This window comes from Eleutherodactylus coqui, chromosome 1 (assembly GCF_035609145.1).
Source record: "Eleutherodactylus coqui strain aEleCoq1 chromosome 1, aEleCoq1.hap1, whole genome shotgun sequence".
In the NCBI taxonomy this organism is placed as follows: Eukaryota; Metazoa; Chordata; class Amphibia; order Anura; family Eleutherodactylidae; genus Eleutherodactylus; species Eleutherodactylus coqui.
In genome coordinates, this window is record NC_089837.1 from 482,797,235 (window position 1) to 482,822,995 (window position 25,761).

The 25,761-nt window shown below is 42.9% G+C and overlaps 1 protein-coding gene across 1 annotated transcript in view; it reads right to left on the reverse strand.

The window, feature by feature from the left end:
- Window positions 1–25,761, reverse strand: part of CACNB3 (calcium voltage-gated channel auxiliary subunit beta 3) — an 87,805-nt gene that overhangs the window by 14,212 nt on the left and 47,832 nt on the right. The window contains exons 3-7 of the mRNA XM_066594064.1: window positions 18,433–18,555; window positions 15,583–15,698; window positions 15,426–15,499; window positions 11,197–11,216; window positions 3,735–3,815 (exon numbers count right to left, since the gene is read on the reverse strand). Coding sequence (XP_066450161.1) covers window positions 3,735–3,815; window positions 11,197–11,216; window positions 15,426–15,499; window positions 15,583–15,698; window positions 18,433–18,555 — 414 coding nt within the window. The remainder of the gene's footprint in view (window positions 1–3,734; window positions 3,816–11,196; window positions 11,217–15,425; window positions 15,500–15,582; window positions 15,699–18,432; window positions 18,556–25,761) is intronic.

Below are 25,761 nucleotides of genomic sequence, written 5' to 3' on the forward strand. Positions count from 1 at the left end.
CAGAGGGTAGGTGTAGGAGGAGCACAGAGAGTGATAGAAGCACAGAGACACACACAATTGTGGCAGCTAGGCTCATTTTTTTTGTTTCACTGTCCCACAACTAATGGAATCACACCTACATTGTTCAGCACTTCTCTATAATTGTTGCTGCTTTAGAGAGATAAGAGAGCAGGATCTCCTCTTTGCTGTGTGTGTAGTGTATGGGAGGCATCATGAGAACTATTCTACACCCATTAGCTAAGGGAAAACTGAAAATAAGAGATGGAGCCTGCAAAGGGGAAAACTGGTGAAAAGTGCAGTATACAAATCATATCATGGCTAGAAATAGTATTATTCCTCATGTACACACACACTGCCGCTTATCCTGAAAACTCATCTGAAATGACAAGTACACTTAATAACATGCTGCCAGCAAATCCGAATGAAGATTATTGACTTTGACTTGATGCAAGCCTGATCTCACTGACAAATGAGGGAGAAAACAGGAACTCAGTGTGCCGTACTGCCACAGAAATAGGGAAGACTGCTTGTTATTTTTCACTTTTACTGATGATGGTACTAGTAAAACAATACAGCAGCATCCCATGGTACTGAAATAGTGTTATGCCGCTATGCTAAATGGGTATTATGTAAATTAGGAATGGCCTATCTTAAGACATTTTTAAAATAGGTTTTCCATTCTTTATTATAACAACCCCTTAATTGTAAGGATCATTAGGGAGCATAGTGGTCACGGTCTCATATCAGGAAGACTCATATTTTCTATATATGATCATAATTGTTTCTCTAATTGAGATATCAAATGAGGTACAAAGCCATGTGCACTGATGCCAACCTTACAAAAAATTAAAAAAGAATAAGCAGCATAACATAGGAAATAAATATTGTGTCAATATCCCGCATACTAGAGAGGATGCAGAGGAACTAGAGTGGGTGCAGAGGAACTTCCCCTGCACCCGCTCTAGTTCCCCTGCACCTGCTGAACTAGAGCTGGTGCAGAGGAACTAGAGTGGGTGCAGAGGAACTAGAGCAAGTGCAGAGGAACTAGAGCGGGTGCAGAGGAACTAGAGCAAGTGCAGAGGAACTAGAGCAAGTGCAGAGGAACTAGAGCGGGTGCAGAGGAACTAGACCAGTGCAAAAGAACTAGAGTGGGGGCAGAGGAACTAGACCAGTGCAAAAGAACTAGAGCGGGTGCAGAGGAACTAGAGCGGGTGCAGAGGAACTAGAGCGGGTGCAGAGGAGGGCAAGCAATGTAGGTAATGGGGCTGTCTGGAGAAAATCAGTTTTAAAATTTAGAATCACATCACTTAAACCATTAACACACGGGTACTTACCCTCCTCACCCTGGTGATCCAGCGCTGCAGCCCTACGATTCATCTGGACTCTGTTGACAGCAGAAGTCAGATGACCACCGCTTGCCACTCATTCTCCTGCCATCAGTGCTCATATCCTGAGCGCCATGATGTCAGGATGCCCATAAAACGTCTGTCACTTATCACCCTAGATTCAATCTGCGTTGACCTCAGCGTAGGTCACAGTTATACTGCATCCACCGCACCTACTTGTGTAGATGTAGATCAAAGTACAGATACGGTATTCAAACTTTTTGCTGTTTAGATTTTTTTTTCCTTCTTGCTAGAATTCCCACATGGACAATAGTGAACCATTTAAACCCGTGTCTTTGCTGACACCGTGTATTTCCAGGCTCCTAGGAAGTTAGCTGATGCTATGAAAAAAAACTGCAAGGAGAGCAAACTGCTGAGGCGGAATTACAATGTAACAACTACACTGTTATTTGTTTTTTGGATCAACCATTTTATTTAGTTTTGTTCCAATTTTCTAGTTTATTGAATATAACAAATGACTAAATGTTTTCTTCAATGAAGGAATTGAATCCTTAGATTCTCGCTCATGCAGTCAATATTACTGTCCCGCTTACAAATGTACCTGGCAAACAGAACTTGGCTATTACTACTTTCTATGGACTACACATCTTCATACCTCTCCAATACAGAGATGCAGAGGTGAATCTCTTGAGCCGGCGCACAAAAGCTTCACCTAAAATGTACAATTCTATATGACCCTACCACCTATGGCAGTATGGAGATGTGGCGTCTCATTCTCATTACTTTTCTCAGAGTTGGTTCTTGTATACACTGTTAATGCAGGAAGATGAAAAGTTTTTGTACTGTAGCCGTTTTCACCAAAGCATTATGCAAGGGGACTTGTGGAACCATTTATAAGAATATCATATGTGAAGATAGAGACCTCTGGTTTGATCATGGGTCAGAGGACAGAAAACATCCACAGAATACGTATGAGGCGTGTAACAAATACACAAAATAAAAAGTGGGCAACAATTTCAGGTTACTTAGTATGCATTGTATAATACAGGATTAGCCTATGGAAAATTAGGAATTTTGGTGTTCTAGATGTTATTATTAAAGAGGTTGTCCAGTTGTAAACTATTGATGGTCTATCTTCAGGTTAGGTTATCAATAGTAGATTAGCAAGTGTCCATTGCAATACGAAGGCTGGCCACTAGAGTGAGAACGGAGCTGTCCGCTTTCTGCAAAAATCAGGTCAGCGCACCAGCATACTGGCCCAGAGAATAGCTGATCGGCGTGGGTACCTGGCTGACAGCTCCCTACCAATATTCCACTGATGAACTAACTGAAGGATAGGCTACTAATAGTTTACAACTAGACAACCCCTTTAACGAATATATTTTCTGCTAGGAAACTGAGGCATTTATGCAAAAGTCATGCAGCGAAAAATACTCAGTTTATCATATACTGGTCTGCTGAATTATATAAGTAAATCAATAACCGAATTATATTTAACATGTTTGATACATCTGGAATATAAGCTGCAGAATTCATTGCATTACAGTGAAAATGTCCCCATTTTTTCCTTGTACGTTTTAGTGGAGCGGACGGTCCTCAGGACCATGGTAGGTGCAGTGGGAGAGCTCTAGCAGTATTGTCGGCTTTTATAAACGCATGCATTTAGATTTTCTCTTTGTCTCTGAAAAAATGTACCGTGTTTCCCCGAAAATAAGACAGTGTCATATTAATTTTTGTTCAAAAAGGTTTAACTTTTTTACATGTGCAGCTGCCTGGACACTATTTAAATAGATTTTTTTAATTAACTGTTAGCAGGGCTTAATTTTGGAGTAGGGCTTATATTTCAAGCATCCTCAAAAAGCCTGAAAAATCATTTTGCATCCTCAAAAATTCTGGAAAATCATGCTATGTCTTATTTTCAGGGAAACAGGGTATCACAACAATAAAAGAAGCAGAATAGATATTGTGATAGGTCGGTTGCGTCGACTTTAGGCCTTATGCACACAGCCGTGATGGGCTCTGCATTACAGCGCATGACGCGCCAGCAGTATCTTATGATGCACCAGCATGGGTCTAGCCTACAGCTCATGAATATCAAGGACTATTTCTGGCTGCTACTAATGTAAGTTTCTCCTAAACTATTGCACAGATACATACAGCAGACATATCACTGACATCAGCATGCCTGTCACTAGCTTGTGCTGACACGTTCCCTTTAATTACCCCCCACCCCCACCCTCCACCCCCCATCACTTTCCAGACTTGTGGGAAAAGTTTAAATGAAATTGAACATTCTGCATTCATTTCTTGAATATAATTTCAGGCTCCTAGTACATTATTTCTCCAATTAAAAATGTGACATTCCGTCCCACCTCCGTATAATCGTACCTCATATCCTTTGAGAGAAGGTCCGACAAGGACCACAGGGCGCATCGATGGAACGACATCATATGGAGCGACATGCTCTGTCTAGAAGACAAACAGATCCGTTTAGCAAGTCTTGCTGAAGCATGGTACAAATTAACAGATGTGTGCTGAGTGCCTTATGGAACGCCTGCCAGCATCTTGCCACTGCAATTAGTGTTTTATGGTTACAGTACATAATTAATATTACACTGGAGACCGTGTACATCTAAACCCTGCTGTACAGATCCAAGCACAAGCTAAATCCTTGCTACTTAAGAGGCAAATGAAAGGTGCATTCATATGTAGTGACTATGGTAGGATCCAAACATGTCTGCAAAGGCAACTGATAGCTAATATTTGTGCATACTGCAATCTAATGCTGTAAATAAGAGCTGTGATTAAAGAGTTAATTGACTGCAATCGGAGGTTCCTTCAATCACAGCAGGAGCTCCGCTGTCATTATACCAGCAAGCACCCACTCTAGGACAGCATGGGACGCCTGTTAAGACTTAACGCCCAGTTAGACACAATGACTATTGCTCAGAATCCGCTCAAAAGCCATCTTTTGAGCGATAATCGTTGGGTGCAAATGTGCCCATCTTTCACTTTTCTACGGGATGATGATGAAGAAGAAGAGTTGATGAGATGGACCGCATGCTGTGTTCTGTCCGGGGAACGCTGATTACATTGTCTCAGCTGTCAGCCCTGTGGCAGAACAAAGGGAATTTATTCAGAGAACAGTGGGTGGTCTGTTCTTTGAATACAGCTGCTGGCAGCTCCCACCTACTAATTGGTACTAATGGGCACTAGCACCAAGTAGTAGTTTATGCAAAATTATTTGTCAATTGGACTTTCTAATGTTAAAAACGCAACGTGCATTTTTGGAATTTGCGAACTTGCAGTGGAAAAAAACCCACTAGTGAGTAGTCACCCTTAGGGCTCCTTTCCACTGGCGAGGTAGTCACACGTTTTCAATGCGATGCAAGAGTGCGAGCGCTCGCAGGAAAGTCCCACACATGTTGTTCTATGACAACCTTTCCACTAGCGATGTTTAAGGGCAAGCTGCGATATGAGGATTAAAAATCGCAGCAGGGGGATTGTTTCAGCTTTTTGCATTTTTCTGTCGCCCATACAGTGCAATGGCAAAACAGATTCTCGCATTGCAGCGCAAAAGTTTGTGATTTTGTAGCCTTGCGATGAGATTTTAACATTGCGATTTTCTCGCACCGATATTGCTATCGTCAGTGGAAAGGAGCCCTCGGTCTACAGTGCAATTACAAAAATTAGCAACACCCCTTGATGACCACCATGGGATTCATTAAGGGTTAGACTAGGGTGCATGGTCAGGCGGAAAACAACAAATTCATCATTTATATCTAAAATTAGAATAAACTCCCAGGCATGTGTGCAAGTTTATTGTTCCCAGGGCCAGAACCAACACCAAGTAAATATGGGCAGAAACCAAAGTACACTGGTGCCGGGGGCGGCTGATGGCAATTTAGGTAAACATGCACTCAACTTGGTAAAATGAAGGTGTGGTAGATTGGGTGCCCTTGGGCATAGTCAAAATGGAGCCTGTTACACCTGAAGTGTAAACCGAGGTCATAATAAGAAGTACAATGACACTAATTGTAATTGCTCCTTGTAAACTGGACTTCTTGTAAGAAGGCGGCTTTCATAAATAGCAATTTGATGCATTTTGTTTACGCTGCAAAACCCCTCCATTGATTTCAATGGGGCTTTCCAACGAGCAATTTTCTAACGCTGTCTGCTCTTTTTTTAGCGCGTTTCAGTGATTTTGTAATGCACGTCATCACCCATTGCAACGATGGGGTGCATTTAAAAATGCTGTCAAACGTGTTTTGCTTTTTTAACAGATGCCTGTGTAAGAGTAGCCTTAGGATAAAGGCTATGGAAACCTTTGTGCGTGGAAAATCAATACATACATGGCTCACTAAGTCCCTGCAGAAAAAAAAGATGTACTTCTGTTTTTTTTGCATTGCGTTTTCCTTTTCATACATTAAGAAAGCCTCATACATGGTTTGCAGGATTTCCACATTCAAGTTTGTGGCTCATGGGTGTTCCTAGCCCTGATTAGCTGGTCCCTCTTGAGAAGGTGCACAACTCAGCTCCTCCTCCCCTCTCCTCTTTCAGAGGCTGTGTAGCATAACCATGCTCACGCAATACTACACAGCTCTCTCTTAGTCCATCTCATCCTCTATGAGTAGCTGTTAGTCCCATTCTCCCTCACTGCTGATCAGGCATAAAATTAACCCGTAATGATCCAGAGTAACCCCTCTGTAATAGTAGCTTTCCTGCTCTCTGTCCTCCAGGTCTCCTCCGCCATCCTCCGGCACTGTTATACAGCCCTCTTTAATAGCTCAGTGGAACCACCTGGGAGTAGGCTAGAGGAGAAGCTGTCAGTTTACTCTCACATCCAATAGGTGGCGCTGCAGAGGTATTGTTCCATCTTCCTTATTTACAATACAGATGCACATTAATTCCAGATCTCTGAAGGAAGAGCCACCACACAACACCCCAAATCCCAATGCAATTGGCTTTCAAATGAATCAATTGGCTAACTCTAGACATAATGAGGGGAATGCTGCCTGTGTCAATCCAACCATGGTGTATAAAACCATTATTTTCATGTGTATTCCACATAATCTGTGTGGAGAAGCTCACTTTTTGAAGTTTCTTATAGACTTGTAATAATGACAGACTTGACATCTGCCAGTATTTTTATAGAAACCCTTTCCTTCCATTTCTGCCAGTTGGTTTCTAGTTACGTTCAGGATCATTAATTGCATGATGAACATTCCCACTACTTCTCACTCTATTTTAATCTAAAAACTATTTGGGTGTAATTTAATTTCTACTGCGATTTCTTCTACTGATGCAGCATTTAAAGTGCCACCAAAACCCCAAATACATACTAAACTTTCTAAAGCGGAGATTGGATGCGAGTGACACATCTGTCACAATGTCAGTTCACAGCAAGTCATTGAATGAATGCTCCGGGCTGTACTGTGATGCATGCTGTCAGATAGCTGGAGGATTTCCACCACTTAAGTGCATTTAGTGTGTTACGTCCAGTTTATTATTTCATTTGGTCACTGTGCCTATACAACATATTCTATATAAGGCTTTTGTACATTTTTTTCTGGATGTTTTTATAACTTTTTTGTAGAATTCGGTGTGCTCCAACACCTTATTCAGATGGCCCTAGTTGACGTCCGAATGCTGTCTGTGTATCTCACAGACATACGATGCTTTATAGCCTACGGAGCCATTCATGTGGGTGCATTATCATGCCTATTCTGGTCCATATCACCGCAATATCCACTGTCTCCGCAGATCTGACCGTGACAAACTGTTGTCCATGTACTGTTCAGTGGAAGTTCCACACGAGATTCTTGGGCGCAATTCGTAAGCCACCGTCTAATTGAGGGCTACTAATCTATTTTAATGTGTTGTATTGTATATATATATTTTTTGCTATACACGGTCTCTATCTTAATACTGTGTGTACGCCATCCACTATGTAACTGAACGGCTACATATTTTTACGTGCAGTATAAAGTTGATTGGATTAAGGACATTTTGAGGCATGCTTGTTGCGGCATGTCGGTCGCAATCAGGAAGTGAAGTCGGGGGTGGTGTCATGATGTCAGTCCCGGTCCACCTGAGCACACCTTAGGAGCATGCCCCCTGTCATTTGGAGCTGGTTTCGGATGAGTGCCTTTCTTGTTCCTGCAGAAGGTGCCTTAGATGTTGTCTGGCAGAAATCCCTCGCTGCAGAATGTCCCTTAGGGGTGGTCTCTTGGGAATTCCTTAGTGTTAACAGTTAACATCTCTTGTGGTGTATGCACTAATTGGCCGATAGGGAGGCGTTTCCCCTAGCCAACCAATCAGCCATAACTGAAGTGTATTTAGTCTGGTCCCACCCCTACATAAGCACCAGTTATTCTCCTGTGTGTATGCATGCTGTGCAGATGGCTGTCTGTTTGTCTAGATCCAGTTTAGTCTATGTCGTTGTCCTGCCCTGACTGCTGACCCTTAGTTCGAAGAGTTGTCGGATGCCTGAGTTCTATCCAGTCTGTTTACCTCCATATGAATGGTCAGACACCCGAGTCCTGTCCACTCTGTTCCCTCCATCTGACGACCATGTGCTGTCTGTTCCCTCCATATGATTGGTTGTTGGATGTCTGTACCCAGTTCTGTCTGAGGTGTTTAGTGTGGAAGTAGACTCCTGGCAGTTATCAACCTGTGGTTATTAATTCTGTGTGGGGTTTATTTAATTTTGCCTAGCTTTGTTAGTGTTTCTATGTGCTATATACTCTTCTCTATCCTTCATCTAGGGACAGGTTAGGTTCCCTAGGTTCGAGACGTGTGGCCATCCATTGCTTATATTAAACCACAACCCTAGCAATGTTAGGTTTGCTACCCGTGTCTGTTGTCCTCTTGCTGTTCCGGGTGGACTCAGGCATCACTCCGCTCCTTCTGTATAAATGTACATATTTTTTCTATTTTCTATCAGCACTGAAGGAGTTAACCAGTTCCCTTGCTCTCAGCCCAGCTGCACGGTTAATATGTATTACTCTCCTATTTAAGCTGGGTGATGTAATTCCTCTTTGCTTCAGTATTGTTTGTTTCAAGACACCCAGCACATCTAGGTCGCCTGTCTCAGGACTGTTCTGTCTATTTGGTCCTGTATCTGTGTATTCCGTATGTTCTTTGCCTTGTGCTTTAGCCTGTGTGTGTTTGCCATTTCCTTCCAGTCTGTGCATCTTTCCCGTCTACGTGTTAAGTCAGTCCTGTTCTATGTGCCCTGTGTTCATTATATCATCCCTGTGTCCTGTCAGGGAGCGTCAGCCCCGAGGTTCCAGTGTGGGGCCGTTCTTATCAGGACGTCTACGCTGCTTTTAGGCAGGGGTCTTCCCATCTTCCTGAAAAGCTTAGGGCAAGAATCCCCATCTGAGATTACCTTGCAACTGGGGTTAGCTGCCAGCCACAGCAGGTCTGGTCCAAAAGCCAGGCTGGCTGGTTAGCACAGTGGGTCCACTTTCGCTATCCGTAACAAGCGATAAGTGACTAAAGAACATTTTAAGACAACATGGCCTTTATCTTTTATCTTAGGCTATGTGTGAATTGGATTTTTTTGTTGTATGATCCAACCTTTCAGTATTTTCCCCTTGTTTCCATCTACATTTTCTTATAAAAGTACAGAAATAGGTGTCACAGAGGATCTATTGATTTCAGTTGAAAATGGATGCTGAAGAAAAGCAACAGTAAATGTATGAGCTTTTTAAAAATCGACTAAATATAACAAAAAGTGAAACTCCTCCTTGACAACCACAGTGCTTATAGCCGAAGAAAGATTACAATTGTAATGGTTACTCTGTAAACGTAAATCGAGGAAGCCAACTTTTCTACATAACGATCTCATCCAGCAGTTTTGTGCTGGGGCTAAAAAAGCGTTGCAATGTTTTCAGAGCAACAGAAATTAGTTTACTGCTGAGCTTCTGGCTTTGGAGATAATGTCATAAGGTGCCAGAACACAGTGGGCAAGAGTATGCTGGCAATCTGGAAGAGAAGCTGAATGTGAGTCAGCGTGAAAGGAACAATTTGGTCAAAAATGAAGACCTCGTGTATCTATATATTTCCCTTACAATGTGGCAGCAACTGGCTGCTACTGCAATCTATCTCCATGACTCAAGATTTTTCAGGCCAGCAATTGAGTCAGTTGTATATTATCTCTCTCTACATATTTGTCAGTAGGCAAAAACGATGCATCGTGAATAAAGCCCAACAGATATAAAAATGATGACTTGTTAAATCTCAATATTATCCAAGCCCGATCATCACTAGTTTACTATTAGTACCCTGCAGAGAGTTTCATCACTGTAACATTATATGATACTGTTCGAGTATATTTCTCGACTGACACCCAAGTGTCTCAGTACAGCACTGCTCTTTAGGTATTGCCAGTTTACAGCCAATTATGGGACAGCAGGGGATCTTTCTAACGGCACCATTTGGCCAAAGGCAGCATTTTGTTTTTTTTTGCCTAGAGTGACTATTGCATACAGTTTACTCTGGTATATAAGTGATTCAACAAAAGGGTTGGTTACTATTATATAAGAATAGCTACATGAACTTTAATTAGGAAAAACTATATTCACTAGTTGAAAATAGTTATTTTTTAAAGTCTCTGTGCCCACTGTGATCCGCAAGCCATGTTGCATGAACGAACCGTCCAATTCTGTTGTGGTGGTGCCTTTGGATCCCAGTAGGAACAGGGACATTGAGGCTCTCAAAAGAGGAAGCATAGGTAATAGAGATGAGCGAGCGTACTCGGTTCGATGTTTTTGAACTCGAGCACCGCTTTTTCTGAGTAACTGACTACTCGGACGAAAAGATTTGGCGGCCCCGGGGGGCGGCGTGGTGGAGCGGGGGGGGGGGGGGGGGGGTATGGGGGGGGGTAGCAGTGGGGAACAGGAGGGAGCTCTCTCTCTCTCCCTCCCCACTCCCCTCTGCAAACCCCCCCCCCCCCCCGCTCACCCCCGGCGCCCCCCCGAGTAGTCAGTTATTCGGAAAAAGTGGTGCTCGAGTGCAAAAACACCTGAACAGAGTACGCTCGCTCATCTCTAATAGGTAACAATGTTCTATTAATAAATGTATTCCTTTACATTTACTATTACATCTTTGCATTCTTTTTTTAATCAATGTGTTTTTGGAAATTAATTTGTTTTTTAATTGGTTTCCATTAAAATTTCTGATTGTTTGACTTCTATGCTTGATTTGTTTTCCAAGGCACTGCAGGCTGGAGGACTGAAATCTTAGCAAATTCTGTTAGTCAGAGTAAACTGTTTGACTTAGCCTCTGTTGTGAACGTGAATTCACTGCCTTTCCACTGAGCTGTTACATAGGGCTGTATGACCCTGCTGAGGAATGGTGGAGGAGAGCCAAGCAGAGAAAACTACTAATACCGAGGGCTGTAATTCACACTGGGTGGGTGGATTTTTTGCTCTTATCAGCAGTGAAGGGGAATCAGACAAGCTGCTACTCACAGAGAATATGAGAAAAAGCTGTGTAGTACAGTGTGGGCGGGGTTATGCTACTCAGCATCTGAAAGAGGAGAGCGGGTGTTGAGCTTGTGTGCATCATCAGAGAGACCAGTTGATTAGTATTGTGAAACCAAGTATGAAGCTTTCTAAATGCATGAGAAGGAAAACTAATCACAAAAGTAGATAAACGCATCATTTTTTTCTGCAGGGACTTATATAGCAAGATTGATTTTTCATGCACAAAGGTTACCATAGCCTTTACGTTCATCTAGATGAATTTGTCTAATAGTGGGCATCTGTTTAACCCCAGAACTGCTATAAGAACTTGTCAGTGAATTCAATTATGACATGCTACCTCCATTAAGAAAACTCACCTGTTTTTGCTTCTGTTTGGCTTATGGGGGAGAAAAGCATTGATATTCAGAACATGTTAGTCACAATACAAACTTACACATGTATGATAAGGTTAAAGATTCCAAAACACACAAAACAACGTTATCTTCAACTGGTTAGTAGATAATAGTTACCCAGGTTTGGCTTGAATGTCTTCAGGTGCTCAGACTGACCGCGAGTTTAACAGCTTGTATAGCAACAACAAGAGGGGAAAAGCCGGCTCCTTAAAAAACATTCTTATTTTACTTTAACCACAAAAAATCCATAATATTATAAATTATGGGTACTGTGTGATACCATGTCAACGCAGACACGTTTTGAAAGACACTGCTTTCTTGATCATAGCTAACAGACAGGGGAAGTCCCATGTCAATTTGTTAGCTGTGATCAAGAAAGCAGTGTTTTTCGAAACGCGTCTGCGTTGACATGGTATTGCACGCTACCCATCATTTATAATTTTATGGATTTTTTGTGGTTAAAGTAAAATAAAAGTACAGTTTTTAAGGAGCCGGCTTTTCTCCTCTTGCTATAATAAGGTTACTTAGTGGGGCGTGCTGAAAGGTCGCCCTCTACTACATTGCTGGACTGATAAACGTAGCATTATAGATAAACTCAAATTACAGTTTTATAGGGTTTTACTTTAGTTTTATGGCACAAGTGAGGCCTAGTAAAGAAACGTTTAGTGCACTAATCCACTTAGGCCCTTGGACCTAGTGCAAAGAAAATGTATGGTGGTATATGCATGTATGCCATCATGTATGGTGGCACAGTCCTTCAATCCTTACGACCTGTTGCATTACAAGGTGGCATGTGTCCAGTATGAGTGGACACATGGTTTGTTGTGTATGATAATTTGTGACTGGCATGTTTAGCGTGTACCCAATGTGTTGCAATATATGACCAATGTCTTAGTGGAGTAGATTTTTTTTGCGCGAGCGAGGACATTTTAAAGGGGTTGTCCAGTTGTAAAGTATTAACAGCCTATCCTTAGGAGAGGCCACTAATAATAGATCAGCAGGCGTCTGCCACCCAGAACTCTTACCAATCAACTGTTCGCATGGCCAATGCACTCATGCACTGAGCCGATTTTTGCTGGAAGCACACAGCTCTGTTCCCACCACAATGACCAGGCTTGGTACTGCAGGCAAAGCTCCCATTCCCTTCAGTGGGGACTTTACCTGCAATACCAAGTCTGGCCACTGTAATGGGAATGGAGCTGTCCGCTTCCTTCAGAAATCAGCTCAACGCATAAATACACTGCCCAGGCAGAACCCCACTGATTTAATATTAATATTAGTGGCATATCCTAAGGATAGATCATCAATAGTTTACAAATGGACAACCCCTTTAAACGCATGAGTGCTGTGTGAGCACAATGTTAATGATATGCACAGAGTACGACTTCAGTTTGTACATTCTTTTTATATATTATATTTACATAGTTTTTTTGCATTGAATGCAGGCGGCCCATACACACTTGCTGCACAAGGTTAAGGTCCCTTTGCTGTCAGTGTCCACTCTTGGTGATTGGGGCCATCTGGTTTCTGAAAACCCCCATTGATCACAAGATTAAAGGGGCTCCAATGTTTAGTAGTGGTACCCCAACCACTTCTGCTCTCACCATACACAACGCCAACTTTGGCCATGCACTGTGTCTAGCATTCCAACTCGGATCTACTGCAGGGAATATCACTGGGCTGTTTCTGTGCTACAACCCAATTGGGTAAGGCAAAAATTCTGGTAATCGATGGAGGTCACAAGTGATCAAAGTCATATGTTGGTGGCATATTTTAGCCATAGGCAGAATATTTGTAACATTGTTCTCATGGCTGACATTTTGTATCAATGCAAATATAACCATCTATTAAACAGAACAGGGATGAAGAAGTGCTGTAATAAAATAAGATCACTGCTGTCTTTTATTAATTTCCTCTTAGAAAATCTCTTCTGGATTTGCAAAATAAGACGAGATAATGAAGCACCAGAGTCATTGGGAGTCATCTCACATAATAAAGGACACATTTCCTGGTTTGTTCATACATAATAAGTGAAAGCTATGTCTCTGTGTGAGCTTATATTGTTGGAAGAAGGGCACTTCATCCTTATTATGTATTGTACTGACTCATTCAGTACAGCAGGGTGACGAAGCATAATAGGCTTATTGTCATAATAGGTGGCATACATATGGCACACCGTCAAAAGGCTCAGAAAGAAAAGACGTTAATGAAATATTTCACTATGACTGATTAACAAGACGATCAACACAGACTTCCTATTTAAAAGAAAGTTGAATGCATATTTATGAAGTATTGCGTAATGCTGAATAGGCCACTAAAGAATCAGGAAAAGAAGGGGGGGAAGCAAATGCGCAATTTAGGGTGGTGTTCCAAAGGGCATAGATAGAGATAAGCGTCTGAAAACTGTTATGTTCTCACCTGGACATGCAAGATGTGCGCACAACCACAGTTAGCGTTTTATCCCAGAGCCATACAGGTCTTATGAAGCATACAGGAGCCCAGAGTGGCAAGCCTCTGCTGGATACCAAGGGAATGGCCTTTCCCTGGGTTTCCCCCTGCTCAAGTTATTTGGATGGTTGAAGAGAACTAGAAAAAAAAATGGCGCTGCTCACAGATATCCAGTAAGGTCCAAGTTGGATTTCACTATGAAGAACTTTATTAAAATACACCTACGCGTTACGACCCCAAATTGGAGCCTTCCTCAGGCAACCTTAGGTCGCCTGAGGAAGACTCCAATCTGGGGTTGTAACGTATTCAACCATCCAAATATATGCAAATAAGGAAGATGGCTCCTCACACACCTCTAGGTGCTCTCTTTAAGGAAAGAAGTTACGTCTCCCGACCCACGTCATAGGCCTCTCACTAGCCAAGCCAGGATCCTACTGCACACTGATGAGGGACAAAAAACAAGTGTATGGATTCTGCCTTGGTTTTCAATTCCAAAGCATTGTTCTATAGACCTGTATAAAGGGTTGGACTTTGATTTGCAGGAATTCTAGCATCCAATAGGTGGTGCTACAGAGGTATTGTTCCATGTTCCTTATTTGCATATTACCCAGAGGAGCTTGCATGGCCTTATAAGTCTCCTCTCACCTTCTAGGTGCTCTCCTTAAGGAGAGATGATACCCCTCCCAATCCATCCATAGTAATGCTAAGAAGTATGTCAGTCTAAAGAACTGCGCTACCCTGCGCTGTAGTCCCCACATAACTAATTATGCCTTTCATGGAACACAGGGCAGGATAAGAAACAATGTTAGATTGTAACTGCTGTTCTTTATCAGCGTTTATTCTCTGTAGTGGCAGAAAATGTTTGATGCTGAAAGTACTTTTTTCAATATAATTATGCCACACACCTGATGTGATTGCATCAATATCTGAACTAGAGATGAGCGAGCGTACTCGGTTCGGGTGTTTTTGCACTCGAGCACCGCTTTTTCCGAGTAACTGACTACTCGGATGAAAAGATCCGGGGGCGTGGGGCGGTGTGGTGGAGCGTGGGGGGGGGGTAACAGTGGGAAACAGGGGGAGCTCTCTCTCCCCCCCCACTCCCCTCTGCAACCCCCCGGCTCACCCCCAGCGCCCCCCCCCGAATCTTTTTGTCCAAGTAGTCAGTTACTTGGAAAAAGCGGTGATCGAGTGCAAAAACACCCGAACCGAGTACGCTCGCTCATCTCTAATCTGAACCCCATGTATAAGAACTGGCGGCCCATACCAACAAGCGAGAGTCAAGGTTTCCTTTTTTAAGTTATGATCTGAGGCCTCATTAAAGCCTAATGAATTGAACTATTGCAGGATGCTGCAGAGGACAAAAGACACTTTTTGATAAATTGGTTTTTTTTAATTGTCTTTGAGCAATTGAGTTCAGCTCTGTGTGACAAAATTGGTGGCTTTTATGGTGTCACGCTAGAATGCTCCGTAGTGTTTGCAAGTTAGAATTACTGCAAAGCAAAAAACTGGAGAAGTTGCCTAAAGCAGTCACTCAAGTATCTACTTTTGCTTTTACATATAAACAGCCTATTTAGTATAATCTATAGGAGGGTTCCAAGCATTCATTACAGCTTCAATTAGTAACTCGGAAATACACGAATGATAAGTAACCAAAAAACTGAAACATTTCATTGTGAATAATGGCCACTTCATAGCGGCAAACACTGTTCATAGAGATAGCAAAGAAAAGAAAACTCAATCCTTACCCATGGATGGGGGAGGCGAACGCCGATTGATTGAGACCATATCTCCCAAACCAGAAGTGTTCCCGCCAGACCGTCTGAATGCAAGGAATACTATTACTTAGACAATTGACCACATGTCTCATTGAGAAAAAAAAAGAGCAATGGAATGACTCGCTACCTCGCTTTCTGCTCCTGTTTCAGTCGAATGGCCTCTAGCCTCTGAGGGCTTGGAATGAAGGCGATGTCTCCCCCTTCTTTCACTAGCCTCCCGATCCACCAGTCATTGTTGTATTTCTAGGAAATGGGTAAAACAAGTGAGGTTAGGTAGGACAAACGTCGGTATAGTATTGTGATCGCTAGAAAGAGAAGAGTGTGAGTAGTCACACATACACAACAGCATGGCCAAAAGTATGTGGAAACCTCTTAAAAATAATGGGTTTGACCATGTCTGCTCAAGCCATTGCTAAGAGTTGAATTAAAAGGACTAGATCACCAAAACCTCGCTTTTATTGATATAAAACCAGATGAGAAACATTTTCCATTTTTCTAATGTTTTTGTTTACGTGACTATGGGGGCGAATATCTTTCCTGAGCAAGATTTAACAGCATTTAGAGAAATGCTTTACAGCAGCTTCATGGGCCATTCACACAATGGACAAGAAAGGGTCCACTGACTTGTATGGAGACTGTTCTAGACCTGCTCTGTGATCTGTACAGAGGTCATTGTACAGGGAGGGGAGTAGATGGTCACAGCTGATCGCCTATTGTGAATGGTGGATCCTGTGTGATCTACATATAGGTGTCACCTCTCAGTGTAATCCTGCCTGTGATGTTAGGGTCCTTTTAGATGGGATAGCTGTTGGGCGCTTCAGCACCTTTCAGTCATCTCAGCAATAAATCGCTCCTATGCTTTCATACTGAAGCAAGGATCATTCAGTATATGGAGGCAGGGCATGCTGCAGATGGCTTAGTTTACAAAGGCTGATCGGCGATTTTTGTGCCTGCAGAAACTAAAGGACTTCCCATTCATTGGTCAGTCGCGGCCAGCCCTTAGCGTGATGGTTGCAGAACAGGAAGCATTAGAGTATTATTGGGCTCTTTGGTCAGTGTGAAAAATGCAGGATTTTAGGATTAAAAAGATAAATAAATAAATAGATTGTGACCAAAAAAAGAAAGAATCACTAAAAATTCGTACAAAATATTTAACACAAAACTGTGCTTTATAGCATTCTCATGACACCTCTTTAAATCAGAATATAGCCATGTCTTCTAATAACACTGGGTCTTATGGAGTCATACTATCTGATCACTGCGTCCCCTTCTCAGGATCTCGAGGGTGCTAGAGGTCGGATTCCCACGAATCCTAAAATGATGGCATATTCTAATGATATTCCTTCCATGTTCCTTGCACTATAGCAAAAGGTCTCTTGAGACCTTCCTCGAGGGTGTTATGGGTTGAAGCCTTGGACTCTTTAAGGCACATGTAAGACCTCAGATCACTGGATAATAATTACTCCTCTAGTTTGTACTCTTCCTGGGCTATGTGGACTCACCTGTCTTTTCTCTTTGGCGCTATCCAATGGTACACTCCCATCTTAGCAATAGAGCTGTAGCCTGAATACAGTTAGCGGCACCTTATCTTCTTATTTCTTTTCTACTCCTTTTTCCATCTTCTCTTCCTTCTCGTACTATGTTTAATCTTCGTGTTATGTCATTGTTTATTGGTATCTTCCTACCCCTCAATGATGCTTTGTATGATACATGCTCTGGTAAATGCTTAACATGGTGCTAACTTCCTTGTTCTCTGAGTAGACGTCAGCACGGCACCCTGGACCATGTGATCCGGACCAGATCTATTTCTGGTGCCAGTGTTGATTGATGGCTGGGTTGATGGATTGTCTTTTAACCCTTTGCAATCCAATTTTGGAATCAGGGTTTCCTAGGGGGCTTTCTCTTTCTGCCATTATACAATGGTGCCTCCTGCTGGCTAGAGCCAGTACTGCGGTATTGGACATGCTAGAGAGGCCCCCGACAACAGAGCGGCCAGTAATATGCAGTAAGAATACCCTGCCGGATGTCTTCCGACATCGGAAACTGTACAGCCTTCAATCAGAATGTCTTTAGACATCAGGACAATGGACTGGAAAGATTTTAAGGCCGCCGGTTATACTGTGTATACTGGCCATTTTGCTCCAGAAGATACTTTTGCTCTTAGTAATCCTAGGGTTCAGGAGAGTGTCTATGCTGTACAGTCATTTACGGTTTATTTAATATCGAAAGGCTAGTGTTGAGTGCATTTATCAACAGACCGTATCAGCCTGCTAACTGGTCTCTCTTCAGTAGTGGGGTCCCCCTTTTCATGGCAGGTGCTCCGCTGGAGGGTCTGGCTGGTTCGAGCAGTTCTGCCATACTAGTTTGTGAAAACCTTCATACCAGACTATATTTGAAATCATTAGCAGTTCGAAAAAAGACCTGTATTACCAGTCACTGGTTTTACTCTGTCTTAGTATCTGAAACCTGTCACCTCCGGTTGTGCAAAGAAGTCAATCTGGATGTGACAATGCCAAAATAGAGGGTCACTTCTTCTTAATTACTATATTGAGCAATGTTATCTGTAACTTATGTGGATATGAGATTTCGGAATACTTCTTGAACCGTAAGCTGTGTGCATGAATTAAGAATGTATTTATTAGAGCAATATTTGTGGATTTGTATAGCATGTATAGGAATATGAATGACAACTTAAACGGTAGACCTATAGTATATTGTCCTGTACTGTCTACCAAATAAACCATTAGCATCTGTTACTAGTTCTTCATGTTCGCCATATACATTGTAGCACATTAATAGAACAATATGGACACAGGCGTTGAAGTAAATAATCTATAAAATCATAATAAAATACACCTTCCACATGATTATATCACTTAGTTTCTGCTGTTTTGCATCTGTGATTAGACAGCATTACACACTACTGCGCAAATGTTGCAGCTTTAGAAGAAATTAAACTTTTTTTTTTTTTGCTTACCTCTTTGATATGTAGAAAATCTTTGGCTTCAAAGTTGATAGCAGATCCCTGAACTGGGCATTCTTCATCCAGAGCTCCACAGTAACTGACATTGGTCCTAACAGCGAATGCAACCGGCTTGAGCTGCAGAAAGAAGTGGAAAAGTTTCTAATAGTCATGTTGTCATCACAAGCTGGAAGCTACATGGTCAAATATCACTTGATATCCAGATGGTAAGGGTGGACTCACATACTGAGGACTTTGTCTGCAGAGAAACATGCGGCTTTAACCCATTTCAAAACCATGAAATCAGTGGCAATTAGAGATGAGCGAGTATCCTCGGTAAGGCACTTTACTCGAGCGAGTAGTGCCTTAGTCGAGTATCTGCCCGCTCGTCTCTAAAGATTCGGCTGCCGGCGGGGGGTGGGGGAGAGCGGGGAGGAACGGAGGGGAGATCCCTCTCTCCCCCCCCGCTCATCGCCGCAACTCACCCGTCACCCGCGCCGGCCCCCGGTGCGGGTGACAATGTTGCAGAAATTAACAGTTTGTCTCATGTAGTGGACACTTTGTCCATTGCATGACACAAACCCCATTCACGTTGTCGCCTTACCAACAGCACAGTATTTGAGATGTATTAATCTGCTCACAGTTGGTGTGTGTTTGTATGTCATGTGGGTTTACTTTACTCCATTCACATGAAATCCGCAAATCACTGTGAAATCTGCGCTGGGTTTAGGAATGGCAGCGCTTGCTGAAATACTGTAGAAACAGAATTCTTCACAGTTTGTGATTAGGATTGTGAAAATCCAATTGTCACGCATTGTGGTGTTGTATATCCCTTTTAGATTCTCATTGCTGAATCTGTGCAGTAGAACCCAGGGAACTTGCTGTTTGTAATGTTTTTTATCTATCTATTTATCTATCTTATTATCTATCTATCTCATATTTATCTATCTATCTCATATCTATCTCATATCTCTAAATCGATCTCATATCTATCTATCTATCTATCTATCTATCTCATATCTATCTATCTATCTCATATCTATCTATCTATCTCATATCTATCTATCTATCTCATATCTATCTATCTATCTTCTATCTATCTCATATCTATCTATCTATCTCATATCTATCTATCTCATCTCATATCTATCTATCTCATATCTATCTATCTCATCTCATATCTATCTATCTCATATCTATCTATCTATCTCATATCTATCCATCAATCTATTTTTTTAATACTAGATTAGGTTACTGCGTTAGGGTCCTTTTACACGGCACAACCGTTGGGCGCTTCAGTCTTTAACAGTCGTCCCAGCGATGATCACTACTTAGCTTACTTTTTTTCAATCAGATCATTTTTATTGAAATTATAATTTTAATACAATTACACCTTAATACCTATATATTTATACATAGATTATACATACAGAGGGCATAAAAAGTCTACACATCCCGGGTAAAACGCCATGTTTTTGTAATGTTAAAAAAATCTAACGAAGATTAATCATTTCAGGTTTGTTTCCACCTTCAATGTGACCCGTTATCTGTACAATTCCAGTGAAAAACAAACTGAAATCATTTAGGGTGGAGAAATAAAAACAACAAGATTAAAATAATCTGGTTGCATAAGGCCCCCTGTCCACGGTCGGTGCGGTATCCTGCAGAGGATCTCTGCCGCCCGGGAGCAGCAGCCGCAGACGGATCTCCAGGGTCAGCCTAATCTGATAGGCTGACCGCGGAGAATCGGGGCAATTCGCAGCATGCAGCAAATTGACGCCCGCGAGTGGAGAATTGCAATGATTCTCCGCTCATGGACACGGGGCCGGCGCTTTCCATAGCAATGCTATGGAAAGCTTCAGACGGCATGATTCGCCGTGGACAGGGGGCCTAATTGTGAACACCCTCTTATATTCGGGGATGTGGTTGTGTTCAGAATTAGCTAATCACATGTAAACTCATGAAAAATAGTAGTCAACACTCCGCTGCCGTTATTTACAGGGATTCTGATTTCCCCCATATAAAGTTCGGCTCTTCTAGAAGGATTTTCCTGACATTTTCTTAGTTAGTCTGTAAAGATCTTACATAATTTCAAAGGGATCTGATTGTAATCGCATGTAAAATCCCACAGAAAATTATATACAAGTGCATGACGGCGATGGTGGAACGGACACTTCCTGATGCACGAGCCGGTTTTCGCAAAGAACAAGAGATCAAACTGCAAATCTCTGATGGATCATAGAAATGGCCTAGCAATACCATAAGGAGCTGTACATATGCTTGATCGATTATAGCAAAGCCTTTATTTGCATTGAACATGACAAACTGTGCCCTTGTCGAGGACTAATGGGAGTCTTGGAACATCTGGGGCAACTCTTATAATTGTTATATGCGAACCAAGAGCCTACGATCAGGACCTCCAATGGGTAACAAGGTATGGTTCAGGATTGGAAAAGAGGTCTGCCAAGGTTGCATCTTATCCCCTGCATTGTTTAACCTGTATGCAGAGGCGATCTTGAGGCAATGCAATTTAGAAGAATTCCAACATCGGAGTCAAGATCAGTGGAAGAAACATCAATGATCTCATCTCAGATATGTAGATGATACAACCCTCCTGGCAGAAAGTCAGGAAGATCTTGAACAACTGATACTAAAAGTTAAAAAAGGAAGTTAAAAAACCGGCCTATTCGTGAACATCAAGAAAACTAAGATAATGACAACAGCTGGTAGCGGTACAGGAAAAATCAACAGTGAAGAACTCAAAGCGGTTCAAGACTTCATCTTCGTCGGATCGAAAATTGACCGCAATCTAGAAAATAAAATGACGAATCATGCTACATACATACATGTTATATATGGATAAGATCTGAGAAAACAAAGACATTGCATTGCAACGGAATGCTGGATAGTCAACGCAATCTGCCCAAGAGATGGGGATCAAAAAAATGTCCAAGGCATTACATGTACCATGCAACACAGTGAAGACGGACATCAACAAGTGGATTATGTTTGGGACAACAGTGACATTACCAAGAACTGGGCGTCCCTCAAAAATTGATGAAAAGAGCAGAAGAAAATTGTTCTGGGAGGCCAACAGGCCAGCAGCAACATTAAAGTTTTCAATGGAATTGTACAGAAAATTATCTGTAATTATAATGGGTCGGACGGAAGATGGAAATAAATCTGGAAGGATTCATCTTTGTCTGATTTTGAAACCTGACAAAAACATGGCGTTTTAACAGAGGTGTGTAGACTTATTATATCCACTGTAGGTGAGCAATGTATACATGAAACATATCATTACCCCACCCATTTGATTTTTATACCTGCAGAAACTGAACACCGAATGAATTATTGTTTGTTGTTTAGTCACTGTCTGCATTTACACCAAATGATATCGTTCAAATTACTGTGATTTAAACAATGATTGGCCCGTGTAAAAGGGCCCTTAGACTGAGGCAGTTGGGATTAGGGTCCTTTTACACAGGAGCGAGAATCATTCAGTGAAAGGAGGTGCAGCGGGTAGGAGATTGCTTTCGCCTCCACGTCCATTCACATTATAGAGGCCATCATGGTGAGCGGTCTGCAAATCATGTCCTATGAGGAACGCTTAAAGGATCTGGGAATGTTTAGCTTGCAAAAAAGAAGGCTGAGAGGAGACTTAATAGCTGTCTACAAATATCTGAAGGGCTGTCACAGTGCAGAAGGATCAGCCCTATTCTCATTTGTACAAGGAAAGACTAGAAGCAATGAGATGAAACTGAAAGGGAGGAGACACAAATTAGATATTAGACAGTGAGGGGGATCAATAAGTGGAACAGGTTACCACGGGAGGTGGTGAGTTCTCCTTCAATGGAAGTGTTCAAACAAAGGCTGGACAAATATCTGTCTGGGATGATTTAGTGATCCTGCACTGAGCAGGGGGTTGGACCAGATGACCCTGAAGGTCCCTTCCAACTCTACCATTCTAGGATTCTATCATTCATCGATGAACGACCGCCTATTTACACCCAGGCCAATTGTCGTTTGATTCTTATACCTGCATAAATTGAACTACAAATAAATTATCATTCGTCTTGCAGTCGCTGGCCGCATTTATTCTGACTGAATATCATTCAGAATCCCACCATCCACGGAGAATCTGAATGATGATCGGCCCATGTAAAATGGCCCTAAGGGTCCTTTTGCACTAGATAACCATCGGGTACTACAGTGCCAGACAGTCAACACTGCGATCACCCCTATGCTTTCACATAGAGGCGAGGATCACTCAGTGAATGAAGTCGGAGCGGGACAGAGATTGTTCACATCACTTGGAAATTTTTTCAAATTTTTCAGTATATTATATGGTACATTAAATAGTACAGTACTATTAAAAATACAACTCTCCTCGCAAAAAACAATCCCTCAGACAGCTAAATTGATGGATAAATAAAAGACTGATGACTTTTTAAAAGTGGAGAGGCAAAAACAAAAAAAGTGCCGCGTCCTTAAGGGGTTAATAAAGCTGGACAGCCGAATGCTGTAGACCAGTGAATGAAAACAGTTACATAAAAATAAGACAAATAAAACTTTAAAGCCACAGCATTGGGCTTTTCTGGGGCTTAGGACCCTTTTAGGTCGGGGTCACACGAGACGTATTCCCGGCGGAAATATCGCGGTTTGGCCACAGCGAAAAACCGTAAGATTTCTGCCGGTAAAGCTCTGATTCAAAACTTGCGGCACTTAGCCGCAGGTTTTGAAGCGGCTTGGCCACGCGGTTTTCTGCTCTGGCCGGTGCTTCCATAGAGGAGAGCCCGGCCGCAGCAGAAAAAAAAAAAAAAAAGAATGGACATGCTGCGGCCGGCGAATCCGCGTCGCAGCGCCGGATTCTGCCGGCTTTGCCGTGACGGATTCGCCATCCCGTGTGGACATGATTTATGAGAAATCTCGTCCACATGGCTGGCCAATACCAGGATTAGGGGCCATAGGCAGATTTGCTGCGGCGAAATTCCGGGCCCTGTGTGAACCCAGCCTTACACTGAACGATTATTGTTCAGTTTATCGCTGCATTATGCGAATCCGACTGATAACTCTTCAGTGTAGGCGCCCTCCGCGACTGAACGACAATTCGTTTTCTTGCGCTGCTCAAATTACACATGCGTAAAAATCAAATGAAGAGCGGCCCGTATAGACAGACAGTCGCTCTTCTATGCGCAACCGCCTGTTTACTATGAATGGAAGGCAGTAGCCGGAAGCGATTTCCGTCCGTTCCGCCATCATTCAACGATTATCGCTCGTCTGTGACAATCATCCGGTCTAAAATCATAGACTCTTAGGATAAGCCACCGGTATTTTATCAGTGGAGGTCCCAGTAATCCCCCAAATTAGCAGAATAGTTGAAAGGGGCTAAATTACAGTAGGAGGCACAGCAGAACACGAATAATGATATGTTTCGAAGATTTCTACATGGTTTTCATTACCTATTGTGACACCAAAAATACACTTTTGTTGATTCATGTGGACTGTAGAATGGGAGCAATTTGCTGGCAAAGTATATTTTTTTCAAATAGCAGTTTAATACAGGCGTCATGCAGGGTGATAATTACAGAGCAGGCAGCAAGGGTGCCGTTAACTACAGCTCATGTTATTACATCTACAAGTGCATCCCATTGTAGTATCTGACATGGCTTCCAGCAGGAGAGCTTTGCTGAAGAACGCTGATAAATTGCTACACTGCCCACCATGGAATGGGAAACACATTTGCAAATTTAGTATTTTGCATTTGAATCTAGTCATGGTAATGAAAACCAATTCTAATGCATCCGGTCAGGGATAATTGTGGGGACAAGTGCTTAAACCTTGAATGTGCAGGAGCCTCTGCTTGCTCGCATGTAACTTCGGAAATGATGAGCGGGTGAGCATACACTATATGTACCCTCAGAGGGGGCCGGCGGGGGAGAGCGGGGAGTAACGGAGGGGAGATCTCTCTCTCCCTCTCTCCACCCCGCTCCCTGCCACAACTCACCTGTCACCCGCGCCGGTCCCCGAATCTTTAGAGACGAGCGGGGAGATACTCAGCTAAGGCACTACTCGCTCGAGTAATGTGCCTTAGCGAGTATACTCGCTCATCTCTAGTATTCATGGGGGGTATCATGGCTGCCTCTAATGGGGGCACCGTGGCATGTACTGATGGTGGTCTGGAGACTGGTGCTCATGGGCGCACTAGAACGGTCTTCGATGGGTCACTGTGACTTGTACTTACAAGGCAGTTATTAAAGTGGTTATTTGGTTACAATTAGAGATGAGCGAGCATACTCGCTAAGGCACATTACTCGAGCGAGTAGTGCCTTAGCCGAGTATCTCCCCGCTCGTCTCTAAAGATTCGGGGAGCGGCGGGGGAAAGTGGGGAGGAACAGAGGGGAGATCTCTCTCTCCCTCCCCCCCCCCCCCCCCCCCGCAACTCACCTGTCACCCGCGCCGGTCCCCGAATCTTTAGAGACGAGCAGGTAGATACTCGGCTAAGGCACTACTCACTCGAGGAATGTGCTTTAGCGATTATACTCGCTCATCTCTAGTTACAATGTAAATTCGAGCCAAACGGGTTAAAACAGTAAAACAAAGGGTACTTGCCTGTCCTACACCCTGTTGATCCAGCACGGCAGCCCTGCCATTGTCCCGGTCTCTATTGACAGTGGAAGTCAAGAAACCTCTGCAGTATCATTGTTCTGAACTCCTGGTATCATGGCACATGCAGCATGTTGGCACTGATGCCAGGAGAATGGGCAATGATGCTGATTGGCAGGCAGTGGTTACCCGACTTCGGCTGTAAACACAGATCAGGAGAACTGACGGGATGGGGGACGGGTAAGTACTAGAGATGAGCGAGCGTACTCGGAAAAGCACTACTCGCTCGAGTAATTTGCTTTATCCGAGTATCGCTGTGCTCGTCCCTGAAGATTCAGGTGCCGGCACGGAGCGGGGAGCTGCAGGGGAGAGCGGGGAGGAACGGAGGGGAGATCTTTCTCTCCCTCTCTCCCGCCCGCTCTCCCCTGCGACTCACCTGTCAGCCGCAGCGGCACCCGCATCTTCAGGGACAAGCACAGCGATACTCGGATAAAGCAAATTACTCGAGCGAGTAGTGCTTTTCCGAGTACGCTCGCTCATCTCTAGTAAGTACCCTTTGTTTTAACCCATTTGGCTCAAATTTTTAAAAGGTAAATTATAACTGGACAACCCCTTTAAGGTTGGCACAAACGAGAGAAACAAAAGACGAAAAGTAACCAGCTCACTCGTATGTGAAGTCCACGAGGGTGCATGTATGACCAATGTTCTGATCCAGGTAGATCTACGAATATACAATCT